Source organism: Pseudophryne corroboree, chromosome 6, assembly GCF_028390025.1.
Source record: "Pseudophryne corroboree isolate aPseCor3 chromosome 6, aPseCor3.hap2, whole genome shotgun sequence".
NCBI classification, from domain to species: domain Eukaryota; kingdom Metazoa; phylum Chordata; class Amphibia; order Anura; family Myobatrachidae; genus Pseudophryne; species Pseudophryne corroboree.
In genome coordinates this window covers 166245616-166262478 of record NC_086449.1, presented here as the reverse complement: position 1 = coordinate 166262478, position 16863 = coordinate 166245616, and the positions used below count along the sequence as shown (strand labels likewise).

At 45.0% G+C, this 16863-nt stretch overlaps 2 protein-coding genes across 2 annotated transcripts; one reads left to right on the top strand and one right to left on the bottom strand.

The window, feature by feature from the left end:
• Positions 1 to 2991: 2991 nt before the first annotated feature.
• On the bottom strand, positions 2992 to 6020 carry SNRPG (small nuclear ribonucleoprotein polypeptide G). The gene is made up of 4 exons (XM_063932085.1): positions 5899 to 6020; positions 4545 to 4567; positions 3758 to 3882; positions 2992 to 3185 (listed from the first exon to the last, which is right to left on the bottom strand). Exons 1-4 carry the CDS (start codon positions 5928 to 5930, stop codon positions 3135 to 3137), a joined length of 231 nt encoding a protein of 76 aa, XP_063788155.1. The 5' UTR covers positions 5931 to 6020; the 3' UTR covers positions 2992 to 3134.
• A 39-nt stretch (positions 6021 to 6059) lies between these two features.
• On the top strand, positions 6060 to 16361 carry FAM136A (family with sequence similarity 136 member A). Its single transcript, XM_063932084.1, has 3 exons — positions 6060 to 6428; positions 10678 to 10818; positions 15242 to 16361. The coding sequence occupies exons 1-3, from the start codon at positions 6342 to 6344 to the stop codon at positions 15437 to 15439; spliced, it is 426 nt and encodes a 141-aa protein (XP_063788154.1). The 5' UTR covers positions 6060 to 6341; the 3' UTR covers positions 15440 to 16361.
• Positions 16362 to 16863: the final 502 nt, after the last annotated feature.

Below are 16863 nucleotides of genomic sequence, written 5' to 3'. Positions count from 1 at the left end.
CATCTGAAGTGGTCTTCAACCATTCCTGGGTATACCCTAGAAGCCGGCCACCCAAGGGGGAGGCCCGCCCTGTCATGCGGCAGGCTTAATCGGTCTTGGCAGCTGGCTGACGGGCCGCCCAGGCTCTTTTGAGCTTCGGCTTACCAGGTTTGGAAGTGCGAGCCTGCTTATGGTACGCCTGACCTTTTGCTTTACCTGAAGGACGAAAGGACGTACCTTTAGCCTTCGACACAGAAGGAGCGGTATTAGGTACACAGGCAGTTTTGGCAGTAGCCAAGTCAGCCACTATCTTATTTAAGTCCTCCCCAAACAGAATATTTCCCTTGAAAGGGAGTACCTCCAGGGTTTTTCTAGAGTCCAGATCCACAGACCAGGATCTCAGCCACAATATCCGGCGAGCCAGGACTGACGTAGTAGAGGCCTTGGCTGCCAGGATACCGGCATCAGAAGCCGCCTCTTTAATATATCGAGAAGCTGTGACAATATATGACAAGCATTGTCTAGCATGGTCAGAGGAGATTTCAGCTTCTAACTCCAAGGCCCATGCTTCAATAGCCTCAGCAGCCCATGAAGCTGCAATAGTAGGCCTTTGTGCAGCACCCGTAAGGGTGTAAATCGCTTTTAGACAACCCTCCACACGTTTATCCGTAGGCTCTTTCAGAGACGTGACGGTAGTGACCGGTAGAGCTGAGGAAACCACCATCCTAGCCACAAATGAATCCACTGGAGGAGGTGTTTGCCAATTCTTAGACAGCTCCGGCGCGAGGGGATAGCGAGCCAGCATCTTCTTTTGAGGCACAAACTTCGTACCCGGGTTTTCCCAGGGTTCCTGACGTCTATCCACTAGGTGATCAGAGTGAGGTAAAACCTGTTTAACCACCTTCTGACGCTTGAACCTATCTGGTTTCGTAGGAGGCACGGATGGCTCGGGATCATCCGTAATCTGCAGAATTAACTTAATAGCCTCCAAAAGGTCAGGAACATCCACATGTGAACTACCCTCCCCATCAGCCGTATCCGAGTCAGAACTTGTGGGTCACTAAGTGCCGTCCTCATCAGACGAGGTGTCAGTGACAGCAGTGGATTGTGAGGAGACGAGCGCTCGCTTAGAGGACCTCTTGAACTTAGGTGAGCGTTGGTCAGACTTTTTAGTAGTCAAGGACTGGTTCAACTTCTTTAATTGAGCAGATAAATCGTCCGCCCACGGCAGGTTAGCTGCAGGGCCCACATACTGTTGTACCGGCATTGGGGGTCCCATAGGGGGTGTTAGTTTATGAACTAGCGTATGCAGAAGCGTGGAAAAAGCGGCCCACGGTGGGTCAGTATGTGCCTCCGTTGCCACAGTCCCACTGGGGGGCAAGGAGCCCCCAGAACCAGAGCCCACAGCTGCTATAGTCTCCTCATATGTGCCTGTGGCTTCAGAAACACCAGCAGTGTGTTCCGCCCCAGAACCGTTACCCTCAGAAGCAGACATGATATAACTTGCAGTATGAGGCAACACAGTACAATTATCAACAGCACAATATCCCAAACCCAAGTGCAGCGTAGTCAGCACTAGCAGAGATAAAGGAGAGATATGGTGACCAAATCACAGAGAAAAATACGTAATTCAGTATATCTTTGTGAAAATCCTATATTAGATAACACCTGACGCACCAAGCCCCCTCAGGTTATAGAATATAGGGATAGCAAGTTGAGTGAAAGACACGAGATGGACACCACTCAGCTATCAAATGCACACACAGAAGGTCAGTTTGTACAATGCAGAGGTTATTACAGACAATAATACTGCACTGGACTAGCTTACACAGCTATATAACAATAGATAGAACAGTACACAGTAAGAACTGGATGTATATCACAGGGTAATTGTACTAGGAAACCCTGACTAAGTGCACTCATTCTTAACTATCACTGTCTAAAAAGGCAGGTAGAATACTTAAGTGTCATGTAAAGGCACAGCGCTGACAACCAGGCGGCTTTACATAGGAGGATTTTCCCAAGCAGTCCCAGGAACAGTGAGCTGAGGGATAATGGTGCCGCAGACACTGACTGGGAGTGAGGAAAAGACAGATATGCAGCTCCAGGGCGGGAACATTTGCGGGAGATGGCGGGCTGAGGGAGGGGCTTCAGGTCTAAGCCTTATCCCCCTTGCTGGCAAAACCACCAGGTACTGTGGGCGATATAAGAAGTGGTTTAGAGAGAGAAAACCCGACCTGCGCCCATGCCCTGGTGATCTAGTGGGATTGCCTGTACTGCCACAGTGTCCACCGCCAGCGCGCGCGGCCCGCCTCCCACTGACCGCGCCGCATCGCGATAAAGACCGGGTCCCGCAAGCGGGACCCACTTACCTCCGCCCGAAGTGCGGCCACGCGATCCTGGAGAGCCCCAGCCGTGTGTGTCTAACATGAAGAAACCCGGAGCCTCAGCTGTAGGTACCCGGCAACCAGGGCTAGGGAGTGTACAGCGCCACTGGGGAGAGCTGGAGCTGCAGCAGTGAATGTCTCCCGACATTTACCACCGCTGCTGCCCTTGAAGTCTTCACTTTTTACCTCATAAAAAGCTTTTCTCAGTGCTGCTTGGAGCAGGCCCCTGTTATGTGCCTGCTTACTGCAGCACCAACTTACAAACTGAGCTCCTGTGCTGGGAGGCGGGGTGATATAGGATGCGGCGCTGTGCATTCTGGGAACAGTCAAAGCTTTGAGTCTGTTGGTGCCTCGGATCAAGATCCTACTCTACACCCCATTGTCCAGACTTGTGGAGCCCAGTGTATCCCGCAGCAGAAAGAACAAATACAAGGCAAGCATCTTCTATATATTATTGCTTAAATGTTAAACTTTACTATAGTTCTCAGCAGGTTCTATTAAAAATACTGCCACACCATAGCACGTTCGTTTTTTTGTGATTAAATAAATGCAGCGCGTCAGCGAGATTTCAGAAGTTCTATTTTAGTATTTGTCAAATGTAACTATAAAAAGCAACATACATCCATTTAACTGAAAACTTTTAATACAAAAGAGAAAAGACAGTACACAACACAAGTAAGAAGCAGGTCACACATCTAGGTGCTAGTCTTCTACAGAATCACTGAGGGTTGGGACCTAGTAAAGGGTTTGGTCAGTCCATCTTGACTATTATACTCTTTCCAATGCTTCCAACATTATAATGCTGTTTCCTCGTATAACCTGGAGATAGAGAATGGAATACAGTGATCAGGACTAAATTTCCAAACTGCTCATAACAGAGGATTTTCACTTAAACAGATTGTCCAGTTCTCATATATAGGCTTACCGTACTGTACCTTTAAACTGGGACACTCATGAATTACACAGGTTCTGTGGCTGGCTGACTTCAAGCTGCATTTCACCTGGTTTTAATCAGCCACAGAACCTGCGTAATTTATGACTGTTCTGGATAGTATTGCAAGCCTACTCCTCTATATCAGGCCTGGCCAACCTGTGGCTCTCCAGCTGTTGTGAAACTACATATCCCAGCATGCCCTGCCACAATTTTAGCATTCTCTAATAGCAAAACTGTGGCAGAGCATGCTGGGGCTTGCAGTTTTACAGCAGCTGAAGAGCCACAGGCTGGCCAGGCCTGCTCTATATGGAAAGGGTTGCAGTCCTGGAAGATTACAGTGTACTTAGTTTAGGGTTTCAAGTAATGGTCACTTTATACAACAGAGACCAACACATAAAACTCTGCTGATCATTTCTCCAACAGCAAGATCATATTTCTTATGACTTATCGTACTTACTACCATGCCAATTGTGTTTTGGTGCCCGCTTCCCGACACCTCTGTGGACTCATCTATCACCAGGTTCATAAATGGGTCAAATCCTCGTAGAATTCCTTGGACATGTCTACCACCATTTAATTTTACTGCAAAAAGAAAAAGGCTTACACAACTTGCATAGAGCTGTAACGTACGATGTATTATGAACACATTACACAAAACGTCTTATCTATTGCAATCTGGCCCCCTTGTGCATATCGTCAGGAATCCGTGTACACTAGGCATGTCCAAACTGCGGCCCTCCAGCTGTTGAGAAACTACACATCCCAGCATGCCCTGACACAGCTTTAGCATTCTCTGACAGCAAAACTGTGTCAGGGCATGCTGGGATGTGTAGTTTCTCAACAGCTGGAGGGCTGCAGTTTGGACATGCCTGGTGTACACGGACTGTATACTATTCTACAGGGATCACACGCTTCTCCGGTTTACAGTTCGTTTTGTTAGGAAAGCATTCAACCAGCATTATGCTGCAGTCTACTTGAATCAGGGTTTAAGACTACATTACCAAGAGAACAATGCAAATATAAATTAGAGTGTAAACTAGCTTAAGTCGGCTCACAAAAACTAGAAGAGCAACATGGTGTAGAGTGGTGAGCAATGTGTTACAATATTACTGCCACCATTACCTTGATTCATGTGATTGTATATTATTTATGTATATCATGATCTCCTCAATGTACAGTGCAATATAATAGTTGGAACTTTATAACCAAGGAGAATACTGTTACACACAACAAACCGTACTCACATGATAGCTTCTTGTCCATGAACCTAAAAAACATTAAATCTGCAATTAGTTAGGAGGAAACGTCATAAAAGTACAGTATAATCAAATATTCAGCAGATCAAATTCTACAAAGATCACTTGCAAACTTAAAAACCTAGATACCTATAAGGTTTCTCTCTACTTCTCTGCTCAATAAATCTGAAGATGCGCATTCATTGTACAGCCATTGGAGACAATGCAGTAGTCGTGTTCCACAGGCTGCCAGATAACCCTATACGGCTACAGGAAATCCGGTCGGGATCCCGGCTGTTTGAATACCGACACTACTCTGAAGGCTGGCATCCTAAATCGGGTCACCAGCCTGGAGCCATGCATCCTACTCACCTCCAGAGAGGTACGCTGCGGGGGGAGGGGGGAGAGATCCAGGGAAGGGGGTTGGGGGGGACCGCTGGGGGTTAGGGGGGGGGGGGGGGAGAGACTGCTGGGGAAGGCAAGTATACTTAACTTCCCCTGTAGGGATTCTGATCATCGGGATGCCATGGTCAGCATTCTGACCACCAGCATTTCAATCCCAACAACAGGATTATAATGAAACACATTATCATCACCCAGCCATTCATTTAAGCATACAATCTTTTCCCCTAACATACTGCTCAGCTAAGCCATATTTATACCTTTAATTACACAGGCGCAACATGTGGCCCATTACACTACTGTATACAGGGGCTAGACATGACCTCAGATGCTGGAGAATGAAAGACCTCAGCAGAGCAGGAGGCACATCTGTATACGCATCATGCATCCTAAGCAATCCCATCCTGCAAAACAGACTCTTGGTTTGTACATAATGTACCCTGATCAGCACAACTATTCCCACCACAGTGCCCTGTACATGGCAGTGCGGTGACCCCCGGGGTTGCCAGGAACAGGAGACTCGCTTGTGCAAAAGCCGTAGCATTGCGTCACAGTACCCGTGTGCTGCTTACTAGTTCACACATGACCTCATACTGCAATATGCACAGTAGGCGCCATCTGACCGAGCACAGCATAAGCCGGGAGGGGCCCTGGCTGCGGGCACCACTGCTGGTACGAAGGCTGGGCGGGTGAGTGTACCCACATGGGAACCAGTTATGTAACAGAGTCGGTGCTCTGGCAATAGAGAGGTCACTGGAAGTCCTGCAAGCTATGCTGAGACTTGTGGTACATAAGAGAACAGGACCCCGCTGTGAGAAGTAACAATGAGGGCAACGGGTTGTGCCCTGGGTCTGGACAGGGTGGGGGACAGTCCGGCTTTCCTAAAGGGCCGCACTTAGCGCTTTGTACCCGGGACCAGCCACCCAAGCCCATCCCCAAATGACACATCCAGGGATCTCACTTCTTAAGCTCGGGCGGGTGCGCTTTGCTCATCTTCACTCCTCGTGCAGAGACACCGACTTCGACCACACAACGCTCGCGGCTACCGCCTGTAGGAAGTCGCACGGCAGTGACGCGGCACAAAGCGGAAAGGGCGGGGACTACTGGGCAACCGCAGCCATGTTTGTATTGGGCAATACCAACCCACACTAATAAATGAGAACGTGTTCACAGAAAAGTGTATACACTATATATAGAAAGATCGACAAGCTCACCGTACAGTTATTGTAACGCTGTTACAGTTTTGTCGGTGATAGTCCCCATAGGGAACTGCTGCCGTCTTGCCAGGAACAATGATGGCAGCCGTACGCACAGTGCTGACATTAGTGTCCGGACGTGACGCAGAGTGAGGGCGGAAGTGTGGTTTCATGCCCTTGGAGCGCATGCTGTTGCTAGTGGTGAGACATGGCCGAGGAGTACCAGAGCCGCCTGCAGAATGCAGTGGATTCCATGGTGAAAAACCTGGAGAGAGAGAACATAAGGAAAATGCAGGTGAGAGTCTGATTATTAGCATTATATATACACTGGCCCAGATTTATCAAGCCTTGGAGAGTGATAAATTGCACGGTGATAAAGTACCAACCAATCAGCTCCTAGCTGTCATGTTGCAAACACAGCCTGTGACATGGCAGTTAGGAGTTGATTGGCTGGTACTTTATTACCGTGCTATTTATCACTCTCATTTCCTCAGGATAAACTGTTCTCTCTATTGTAGAAATCATATATAGTGTAATCGTTATTTGTTATAATTTAAAACATTTAAGTAGAGATTTATCAAATCTTCTAAAGAGGTCAAGTGGTGCTATTGCCCATTGCAACCAGATACATGTTAGGTAGAATATGGTTGCTATGGGCAACACCTCCACTTGTCCTCTTTATGATTGATACATCTTCCCCACTGTGACTTTCTTTTAGTGTCCCTCAAAATCAATGATTTAATGGTAATTTACTGACAAGAGTAAGGAAGTAGGTGACACGTGTAACTTACTGCATAGGATGATTCTGCGTGGTGCACGGTACAGCTACACACATTCAAACAACGTACTTTTGGGTCTTAAGTTATAGGGTAAGGCATTACTACTAAGCAATTAAGTTTTCATATAACAACAATTTCTTAACAGACCAGTTTAAAAGGAAAGAAATGTTAAAAGCGTGTGATGCATGGGACTTTATGTTCACTTACTGGAGACTCACCCCATATGTGACTATTACACCAACACACGTGTGATATGTTACTTGCTGCTTGCTTTTGCAAGTACACCCACTAAGGCACCGCGTGACCACCAGCAATATTAAGTGCTCCATCTGCTGTCTACGTTTGTCCAAAGCCTTTGCGGCTATTTTATTAAGCCTGGTGAAGTGATAAAACACCAGCCAATCATCTCCTAACTGTCAAGTTCCAGGCTGAGTTTGAAAAATGACAGTTAGGAGCTGGTGTGTTATCACCTTCCACGTTATCACTCCTCCAGGCTTAATAAATCTGCCCCTTTGTTAGTTACAATTTCTCTTTTTCTAGACTTTCTGAATTGGGGATCAGGGCTGTGTTTATTTCAGAAAGTTAATGCTCTTATTATGTTCTACTAATCTTCTCATTAATCACCAGTGGAGTTATGTGGGCTATTGAGGTTTCTGGATAATCTTTACAGGTTCCTCAGTAAGGCTGTTTTCGCTCTCGGTACTAAATAATCATTTAGAGATTGAATATCCTATAACTATGAGCAATTTGTAAGCAAAAGCCAATGCCAATAAAATGATAATAAACTCAGAACAAAATACATCCATAAAAATATTTCTTCCAGTTAAGGAAAACTGAAGCGTTGATTTGTTAGAAAAGTGGACAGTGTAATAAAACGCTCAATGGATTCACATCAGTGTCATGCAGAGGCGTTCAGTATAATAGATGCGATTATGAATATTCACTTTGAACATAGGTGGAACAAGTTTCTGTGGCTATATAGCCACTGGATATTTAGTGGAATTACGGGTCCCTCCCCTACCACCCCAAAATCAAGAAATATAGTCCAAAAATATTTTTTTTGCACTATGGCCACAAGGTGGCAGCACCTTGCCATTAAATAATATGTAGGGAAATTGGAGGACACTACCCTTTGGTGTAGTGTTAAAAAAACAAATTGGCAATAGAGCATTATCAGTAATGTGGACTCAGATCAGAGAATCAAATAGCGGAATCTTATCTGTAAGGCTTTAAATGTTCCCGATCAGTGTGGACATCTCAGCCAGTCCATAACCATGAAATGAGAGCTTGGTCACAGATAGTGTAATAAGTAATGAAAATTTTATCTCAGCCAAAATGGGTACATTAAAAAGAAAGTAACGTTTATTATGTGTGATATGGTATTTAATGAAAGTGAGTGAAGAAATCCAGTTGCCCTACTATTAGTAGCCATTCTGTCCCCCTTCTCCCCCCCTCCCCCGTACCACCTCCCTGACAGCCTAAACTTTATTCAGTAGCTGGGATATTAGCAAATTTCATTGTAAACATTTGGCGTCAGACAGTGACACTAGTGAACTCTGATCAGTCTGCTTGTCAAACAGTGAACGTTGCCTTGTGTTTTATTATTAAATCTGTCGGTAACCTTTGAAAAGATGAGTTGTGTATTCACAAATTATAGCAGGTGGATGCAGGTCATATAGGTTTCTGTTAGTGCTGTAATCTTGTTTATTCTTCCTCATCTCACTGTTCAAGGTCCCTCATCACCCTCCTGCACCCTCCCATTATTGTTACTAAAGTAAAGGTAAGGCTGATGAAGAGCAAGTTGGAAATCAGAATGGAAAGTGCCATCCACATAGTTAGACAACCATTGCTTTTTAAACCCCTTGCCCCATCTACATTGGGATTCCCCCCACGATCCCAATTTTTACTTGAATGCAGCCACATGTTTGGAAGCCCTGACAGCAGGGAGAAGATGATGGTGTCCGGACTGGTGAACTTAACTTGTCCATGCTATTGAAATATCGATGATGAGAATTGGATTGGCGCTCTCCTTCTTTGGGAAAAAAAAGTTGTCTAGCCTTGGGCTTTAACGCCCAGGGCTATTCAATTACAGACATTTTTCATGCCAGATACATTACCCCGCTAATGTGTGTTATCCCATAGAATCCAGGATAATTTTCTGGATCTATGGGTTAACACGTTTGCGACACCTGCGATCAGACCATTCAATGCGGATTTCTTTTCGAGCCCGCTGAGGCTCGAAAATAAATCCTTGTTAACTGCAGCCTGTGGGCTGGCGTGCTCTAATTGAATAACCCTGAAAGTTCAATTAGCCAGTGGTAAATTACTGCATCTAATTGAATTTCCATCATACACAGTTGTTGTTTTTTTTTGTCAGTAGCCAATTAACCTGCCAGTTTGTTTCTTGGAGTGTTGGAGGAAACCCATGTAAACACAGGGAGAAGATACAAACTCTGCATACATAGTGCCTTGAACAGTTGAACTCGTAACCTCACCACTGTGAGGCAGTAATGCTAACTATTACACCAACCATGCTGCCTTTAAAGAGCTGAAAGGTTTTTTCTCTTCTTCAGGGTCCATAGGCTCCACAGGAATACCATGGGGTTTAGGTGGTTTGGATCGAACCAGGCACCAAACAGTTAAAGTTTTTCTGTCCCAGAATGCACTGGGTCATCCTCACCCATAACGGCTTACGGTCATTAGGTCGACATGGAAAAAGGTCGACATAAGTTTTTCACTTTTTTTTTCTTCAGACTTTACTATCCACGTGGACTACAATTGGGAACGGTAACCCCTTGCCCGAAGCATGGCGAGCGAACACAGTGCACTAATTGGGTTCCCCGTCACTTTACGAAGAAAACGACACAAAAAAGTAAAAAATATCATGTCGACCGCGTTCATGTCGACCTAATGACCATGTCGACCTAGTGCATGTCGACCAATACTGGTCGACCTAATGACTGTTGACCTAAATCTTGTCGACCTAATGACCCATATCCCCCCCCCCCCCCCCCATAACCCCTCCCCAGCCCATTCAGTTTTGTTTTGGTGCCGGCAGCAGCTGGACGCACCTTTTTTACAGGAGACTGCTGTTGCATCCTCATGCACCAGAGCTGACAGCGCCAGGTGGTCGATAGACAACGGTGCTGCAGCATCATCACTCCTGCCGACGCAGCGTCACTGGTGACGTTGTCCAGTGTTTTCGGCGGGCGCCGGTAAAGCATGTACTAGCTATCGCTTTTCCGGGCCCAGGACTGCAGCTGTGCAATGGGGGAAGGTAAGTGGTGGTTTAAGGCCACCAGATTTGGAGACACTCTGGAGGTGCTGATTGTGGAAACCGGGTCACTCGCGTATTCCCTGAAAATTCACATCTTCCTCCAAACCTATCAGTTCTCCTTTCAATCTGTCCCCTCCCTCCGCAATTTTTCCCAGTTTTACCCCGCTCCCTTTTTCTGTAAGCTCTCACAGGTTGGGCCCTCCTGGTCTCTATGCACGATCCCTGTCTCCAGTGTGCTCCCACTCACAGTCAATATCTATGATCCTTTCTGTTTGCCCAGCCCAGGGCACTTGGCCATTGAGTGATGTTGTTTAGCTGTCACAATTTTTTCACAGTTTATATGTTTGTACTTTCCTATACTGAATTATTTGTTTTCCGTGTAAAAAAAAATAAATGCATTTTTTTCCGTGTATGTCACTACAGACACTTTGTGGCACCATATAAATAAAAGATAATAATGTTTTGCTGTTTTTGTCTCCCACTTGCAGGGGAAGATGTTCCGATGTAGTGCACAATGCTGTGAACAAGAGGGATCCTCTATGCAGCAAGTGCACAACTGTATAGAGCGATGCCACACTCCTCTTGCACAAGCACAAAGCTTGGTCACCAGTGAGCTGGAGAGGTTTCAGGTGAGTTTTGTACACTTTGCAGAGGCATTTGAAGCATTTCCTTCCATATCTTTCTAAAGCCATGTAACTCAACAGTAATACCACATACTACCAGCAGAGGGCAGCAGTCCTCCACCCCAAGACAAATTGCCATTACATTAATGTAAAGTTATTATTATTATCCTTTATTTATATGGCGCCACAAGGGTTCCGCAGCGCCCAATTACAGAGTACATAAACAAATAATCAAAACAGGAAAACAGCAACTTACAGTTGAAGACAATATAGGACAATACAGGTTAAATAAACATAGTTACATCAGCAGATGACACTGGAATAAGTATCAGATGGCAGAAGACTGCTGGATTTGATGCAGGTGAGGATTATTAAAGTAAAAAAAGGATAAGCAAATGAGGGAAGAGGGCCCTACTCGTGAGAGCTTACATTCTAAAGGGGAGGGGTAGACAGACAGGGGTGACACAGATGGGGTACATAGAGAATGTGGAACAGAGGGTTAGGATGAGATTTGGCTGGGTTTGGTGAAGAAGTGGGTCTTGAGAGCCCGTTTGAAGTTTTGTAGAGAGGTGGAGAGTCTGAGGGGGAGAGGTAGGGAATTCCAGAGAAATGGAGCAGCATGTGAAAAATCTTGGAGGTAGGAGTGAGAGGAAGTAATCAGTAGGACGGAGTGTCGGCGTGCATTAGCAGAGCGAAGAGGACGGGTGGGAGTGTAAGGGGAGATAAGGTCAGAGATGTAAATGGGAGATGAGTGGGTGAGATCTTTGTAAGCGAGTATGAGAAGCTTGAAATGGATTCTGAAAGGGAAGGGGAGCCAGTGAAGGTCTTGTAGGAGAGGAGAGGTGGACGTAGTGCATTTGGTGAGGAAGATGAGCCGGGCAGCAGCATTGAGGATAGATTGGAGTGGAGAGAGGTATTTGTCAGGAATGCCAGTCAGGAGGAGATTACAGTAGTCCAGTCTGGAGATGACCAGTGAGTGGATAAGGGTCTTAGTAGCGTCCTGGGTCAGAAAGGGTCTGATCCTGGAAATATTTTTTAGATGAAAACGGCAGGTTTGTGAGAGATGCTGAATGTGTGGTTTGAAGGAGAGGGAGGAGTCAAGGATTACTCCCAAGACAGCGCACTTGGGGGCTAGAGGAGATAGTGTTGCCATCAATAGATAATGAGATTGTGAGAGGTGAGGTTATGCGGGAGGGAGGGAAGATGATCAGCTCGGTCTTAGACATGTTAAGTTTAAGAAAGCGCTGGGACATCCAAACAGAGGTAGCAGAGAGACAGTTGGAGATTCGAGTGAGGAGAGCAGGGGAGAGGTCCGGAGAGGAAAGATAGATTTGAGTGTCATCAGCATAGAGATGATATTGGAAATCAATAGAGCTAATGAGCCTACCTAGTGAGGACGTATAGAGAGAGAGAAGAGGACCAAGGACAGAACCTTTGGGTACACCTACAGTTAGTGGAAGTGAGGGGGAGGTGGAGTCATGAGAGGAGACAGAGAATGAACGGTCAGAGAGGTAGGAAGAAAGCCAAGAGAGGGCAGTATCACGCAGACCAATGGAGTGAAGGATTTGCAGTAGGAGAGGGTGGTCCACAGTGTCAGAAGCAGCAGAGAGATCAAGTAGAATAAGTATAGAGTAGTGGCCCTTAGATTTAGCAGCATGGAGGTCATTGCAGACTTTTGTAAGGGCAGTTTCAGTGGAGTGGAGAGGACGGAAGCCAGACTGGAATGGGTCAAGCAGTGAGTGTGAGGAAAGAAAGGAAGTAAGGTGGTTGTAGACAATACGCTCAAGGAGTTTGGAGGCAAAAGGGAGAAGAGAGATGGGTCAACGAATGAGGGCCATGACTTCCTCACCAGATGCATGGGAGAAAGATGTAAGATTTGGTGAGAGGGATGGGGAGGGGTGGTAAGTTATCGGAGGAGGCTGGTTGCTGATGGTCTGGTCTGGTGTGATGTGATGTCCTGACGTATAGAGTCAATTTTGGACGTGAAGTAAGTGGCAAAATCAAGAGCAGAGAGTGAGGAGGGGAGACGAGGTGTAGGTGGGCAGAGGAGTAAGTTGAGAGTGGCAAAGAGGCGCCGGGGTTGGAAGACTGGGAGGAGATGAGGTTCTTGAAGTATGACTGTTTAGCAAGGGAAAGGGCAGCACTGAAGGATGAGAGCATAAGTTTGAAATGGAGGAAGTCTGCCATAGAACGTGATTTCCTCCAGTGTCGCTCAGCGGTACGTGAGCATTTTTGCAGATATCTGGTGCATTTGGTGTGCCAGGGTTGAGGTGTTAATTTGCGAGGGTGAATAATGGTTGGTGGAGCAACAGAGTCAAGAGCAGAAGTAAGGGAAGCATTGTATGTGGAAGTGGCTTGTTCAGGCATGAGAGAGAGAGAATAGGAGAGAGAAGTGAGGTCAAACAGGGAGGAAAGGAATGTGGTGTCAATAGCCTCAATGTTATGCTTAGTGATGGTAGCCTTAGGAGGTAGAGATGGGGAAGCAGAGAGAGAGATAGGTTAAAGGAGAGCAGGTTATGTTTCTTAATGATTTTCATATAGTGAACTCTGTCCTGTAAGAAGTTGGATGATAAATCTCAGTACACACAATTCTGTGTAGTAAATGAAAGTTAAATGACATGTATCTCTCAATAAATAAACATAAAACCACCTTTAGGGTCATTAAAATAACAGTCCATGATTTGTGGCAATGGTTATGTGTGAGAACAGAAAAGGAATGATTTTCTATTCACGCCTCAAGGCTACAGTGGTGGGTGCCATCTTTGTACACTACTATATTGCTTTGTAAGCTGTTTCTCACATTTGCATACAGATGTCATTGACATTGAGGAAATTGTAGCACAAAAACGGTATAGACTGGTTTATTAGAAAACAGAAAAAAAACTTTTTTGATACAAGTATCAATATGCTGTGCTTTGCTGGTCCCATAGCCATAATGAGCAGTAACCATTTACACGTTAAACTAAGACCAACAGGAACATATACTCTGGTAACACACACTCCCTTCATATACCTATATACTACAGCAGAGCTCTCATCCTGCAAATAGGAACAAATAGTGACAAGTGAAAGGGAGAAACTCCTGCATCATCCATAAGGACTCATCACAATACTGGGCTTGTTACTACTCCTTACTAGTCCTATGTGTATTCCTTCCTCTACCTGATTCCTCTTCTTCCTCTTGTCTCTCTTTGTCCTACGGTATCCCCATCCACCAAGCTGCTTTACATAAACTACACTATGTAGACAAAAGTGATTGGACACTGACAGCAAATAGATCAACAAGAGTTTATTGACGTCAGTACTTTGTAGGTCCACCACGTGTAGTGATTACTGCAGACACCCTTCTTGGCAAACTGACAACAAGTTTACAACCCCACAGTATAACACCACTGTCTTTATGCTTAACTGTAGGTACTGTACACTCTGCCATCAGACTTTCTCCTGGCAGTCTCCAAACCCAAACACGTCCATCTGATTTGAAAAGTGTAAACTGTGTTTCGTCATTCCATAACACTCGCAGTCTTTATTCCACTGTCCAGTTTTTGTGCTGTTTGCACCATCAAGGTTCATGAGCAGCTGCTTACTCATAATATTCAAGTGCACGGGCCACCCTATGAAGTATACTTGTTGCAACCAGCACTCTATCCATTTTGTACCTTCACGAACAGAGGATCCAACAGTTCACTATTCAATGCTGGCCAGAAACGGGCAGCATTCCGACAGTGCAGATTCGACTTGTTAACAAGTCAAATCTGCATTACCCTAAAACTGTCAAACAGCTGTGTTTTTGACAGAAACGCGTGGATCCGCGGCTAATCTGCCGATCCACATGTTTTTCGACAAGTGACGGTTTTTAAGACAGTCGGAAAAACGTCACTTTCATTGAATAGGTCGAATGCAAATTCGACCTATTTCTCTTGAAAAGTGCCTGTTTTTCAGACTGTTGGAAATACCGGCACCAATTGAATAACCCCTTTGTGTAGCGCATTCCCATGCTGGCCTGACCTAGTGGCTTCTTGAAGTACTTGTATCGTCTTTACCTCCTGTTTCTACTTTGCACTTTAGACCTACAGTGAGATGCACAGTGCAGCATTCGCCAAGTGTTACTGGCTGATGGATGCAAACCATTGGCAGCAGTGGTGATCACTGTGCACTGCATGCCAAACACTGTATTTCTCCAGGGAACACCTGAAAGGCAAAGGGAAAGGAAGAATGTGAGGCAATGTTACACTATATTGTGACTGGGAAACAAGCAAAGATAAAGGCAGGAAGACACCAGTAAGCAGCACTTAGCCCAGATTCAGTGGTATAGCAGAACACATTCGCCTCATAAGACACAATCACATTTATGACTCCATTAGAGTTGATTATTCGGGTAATGTGCTGGCTCATGCTGTGCTGTACTGATGGTCTCATTACCTCCTAGGATCGCCTGGGCCGCTGCACCATGCACTGTAATGACAAAGCCAAGGACTCACTCGATTCTGGAAACAAAGAAGCACAAGCGAGGGCTCAGCTAGAGAGCTGTGTGATCAAATGTGCTGAAGACCACATGAGCCTAATCCCCGGCATGACTAGGAAACTGAAGGATGCGTTAGTTGAGGCCGATAAGAAGACCTCCTAAGGATCTGAAAATGTGACCTTGCTACAGCCGTGTTGCCCATCCTCCATTCTAAAGCTGGCACTGGCGCCCAGCATTGCCCCAGCAGAGGATTTCAGATTAATTTGTTTGGAATTAAATCTTTGAAGATATAGGAGCGCAATGTCTACCCCTCAGTGTAGAACCCATCAGTGATGTTCTTCATGGTTCACCAATGGAATCCAGTCTACTATCATCTATTTATATTAAAGTCTTTTTACCACACTGAAGTCCAGGGATGTGCGGTGAGGTAAATTTCTCAGGAGGCACTGGCTAGTGCCAGAGCCATATTAACACACAATATATGAGACCAAGGGTGCATGTGGGCATTATACACAGGTGCTGCAGTATATACTGCTGGAAATTTGGTAACGTTTGATCAGAGATGTGCGGAAAAGATAGGCAGGGGTGGCACTGCCTCACCTGCCATAGACTTTATACTCCGGAGTTTTGACTATAAAAATTATTAGAATAATGCAAAGATGAAATTTCTAATATATTATTTGTATTTTTAATATTTTTTAATAGTGAAAACTCTGGCATGTACGTAAGTATGACAGGAAAGGCTCTGCCTCACCTCACCGCACGTCACTGCTGAAGTCATTGGTGATCATTCCAGAATAGCTGACTCCATGTTGTATTAGACATAGAATTGAAGATAATGTCCTGGGATTTTGAGACGGAGGTGACATTTTAGTTAGATTCACCTTTTATAAAGGCTAACAGAGTAGTCTGTCATCTGAGAGCCCAATGTGCAAACGTATTAAGCCTTATTAATTCATTATTAAGTTTAGAGGTCAGGAAGTCCTATGAGATGTGCAAAACATAAAAGAAAGTACCACAATTCTGTGAAAACTAAAAAAGAAAACCCTCTTTCTATGGAGAATAAATGGTGAATGTTTCTGTACACATGGGGCACAAGTAAGTTATCACTCGGTTTGTCTGTTGCAGTTACAGTTCTGTCTGGGAACTGTGATTTGTTTTATATTATTTCAAAACTGGATTAATCTGATTGGAAAATGAGATAAAACATTTGTCACCCACATATAGTGTTTCTATTAATTTTATTAATACATTCTTAAAGGCCACAAATTGAGAATAAAAAAAAATATATGCTGTGGGTGGAACCAGGGAAGTGTAGGGTCTCCATTTAATCAGTAATATTTTTTTTTTAGAAGACAAAGAATGTTTATTTATCTGTAGAAGATTAGTGGCAGTGATGATGCAATATGTTTTGGGCCGGCAGATTCTGACATCGCAGGCTGAGAACAGAAGGAGCGGTTACCAGGATCTGGTTTACTAGATGTGGGGGCATATGTAATAAGGTCCGAGGTTGCTGAAGGTGCGGGTTGCCGGACGATCTAGGACTTTTTTTTAAAAGGAGCAATGATTACCCCTTTAAAAAAATG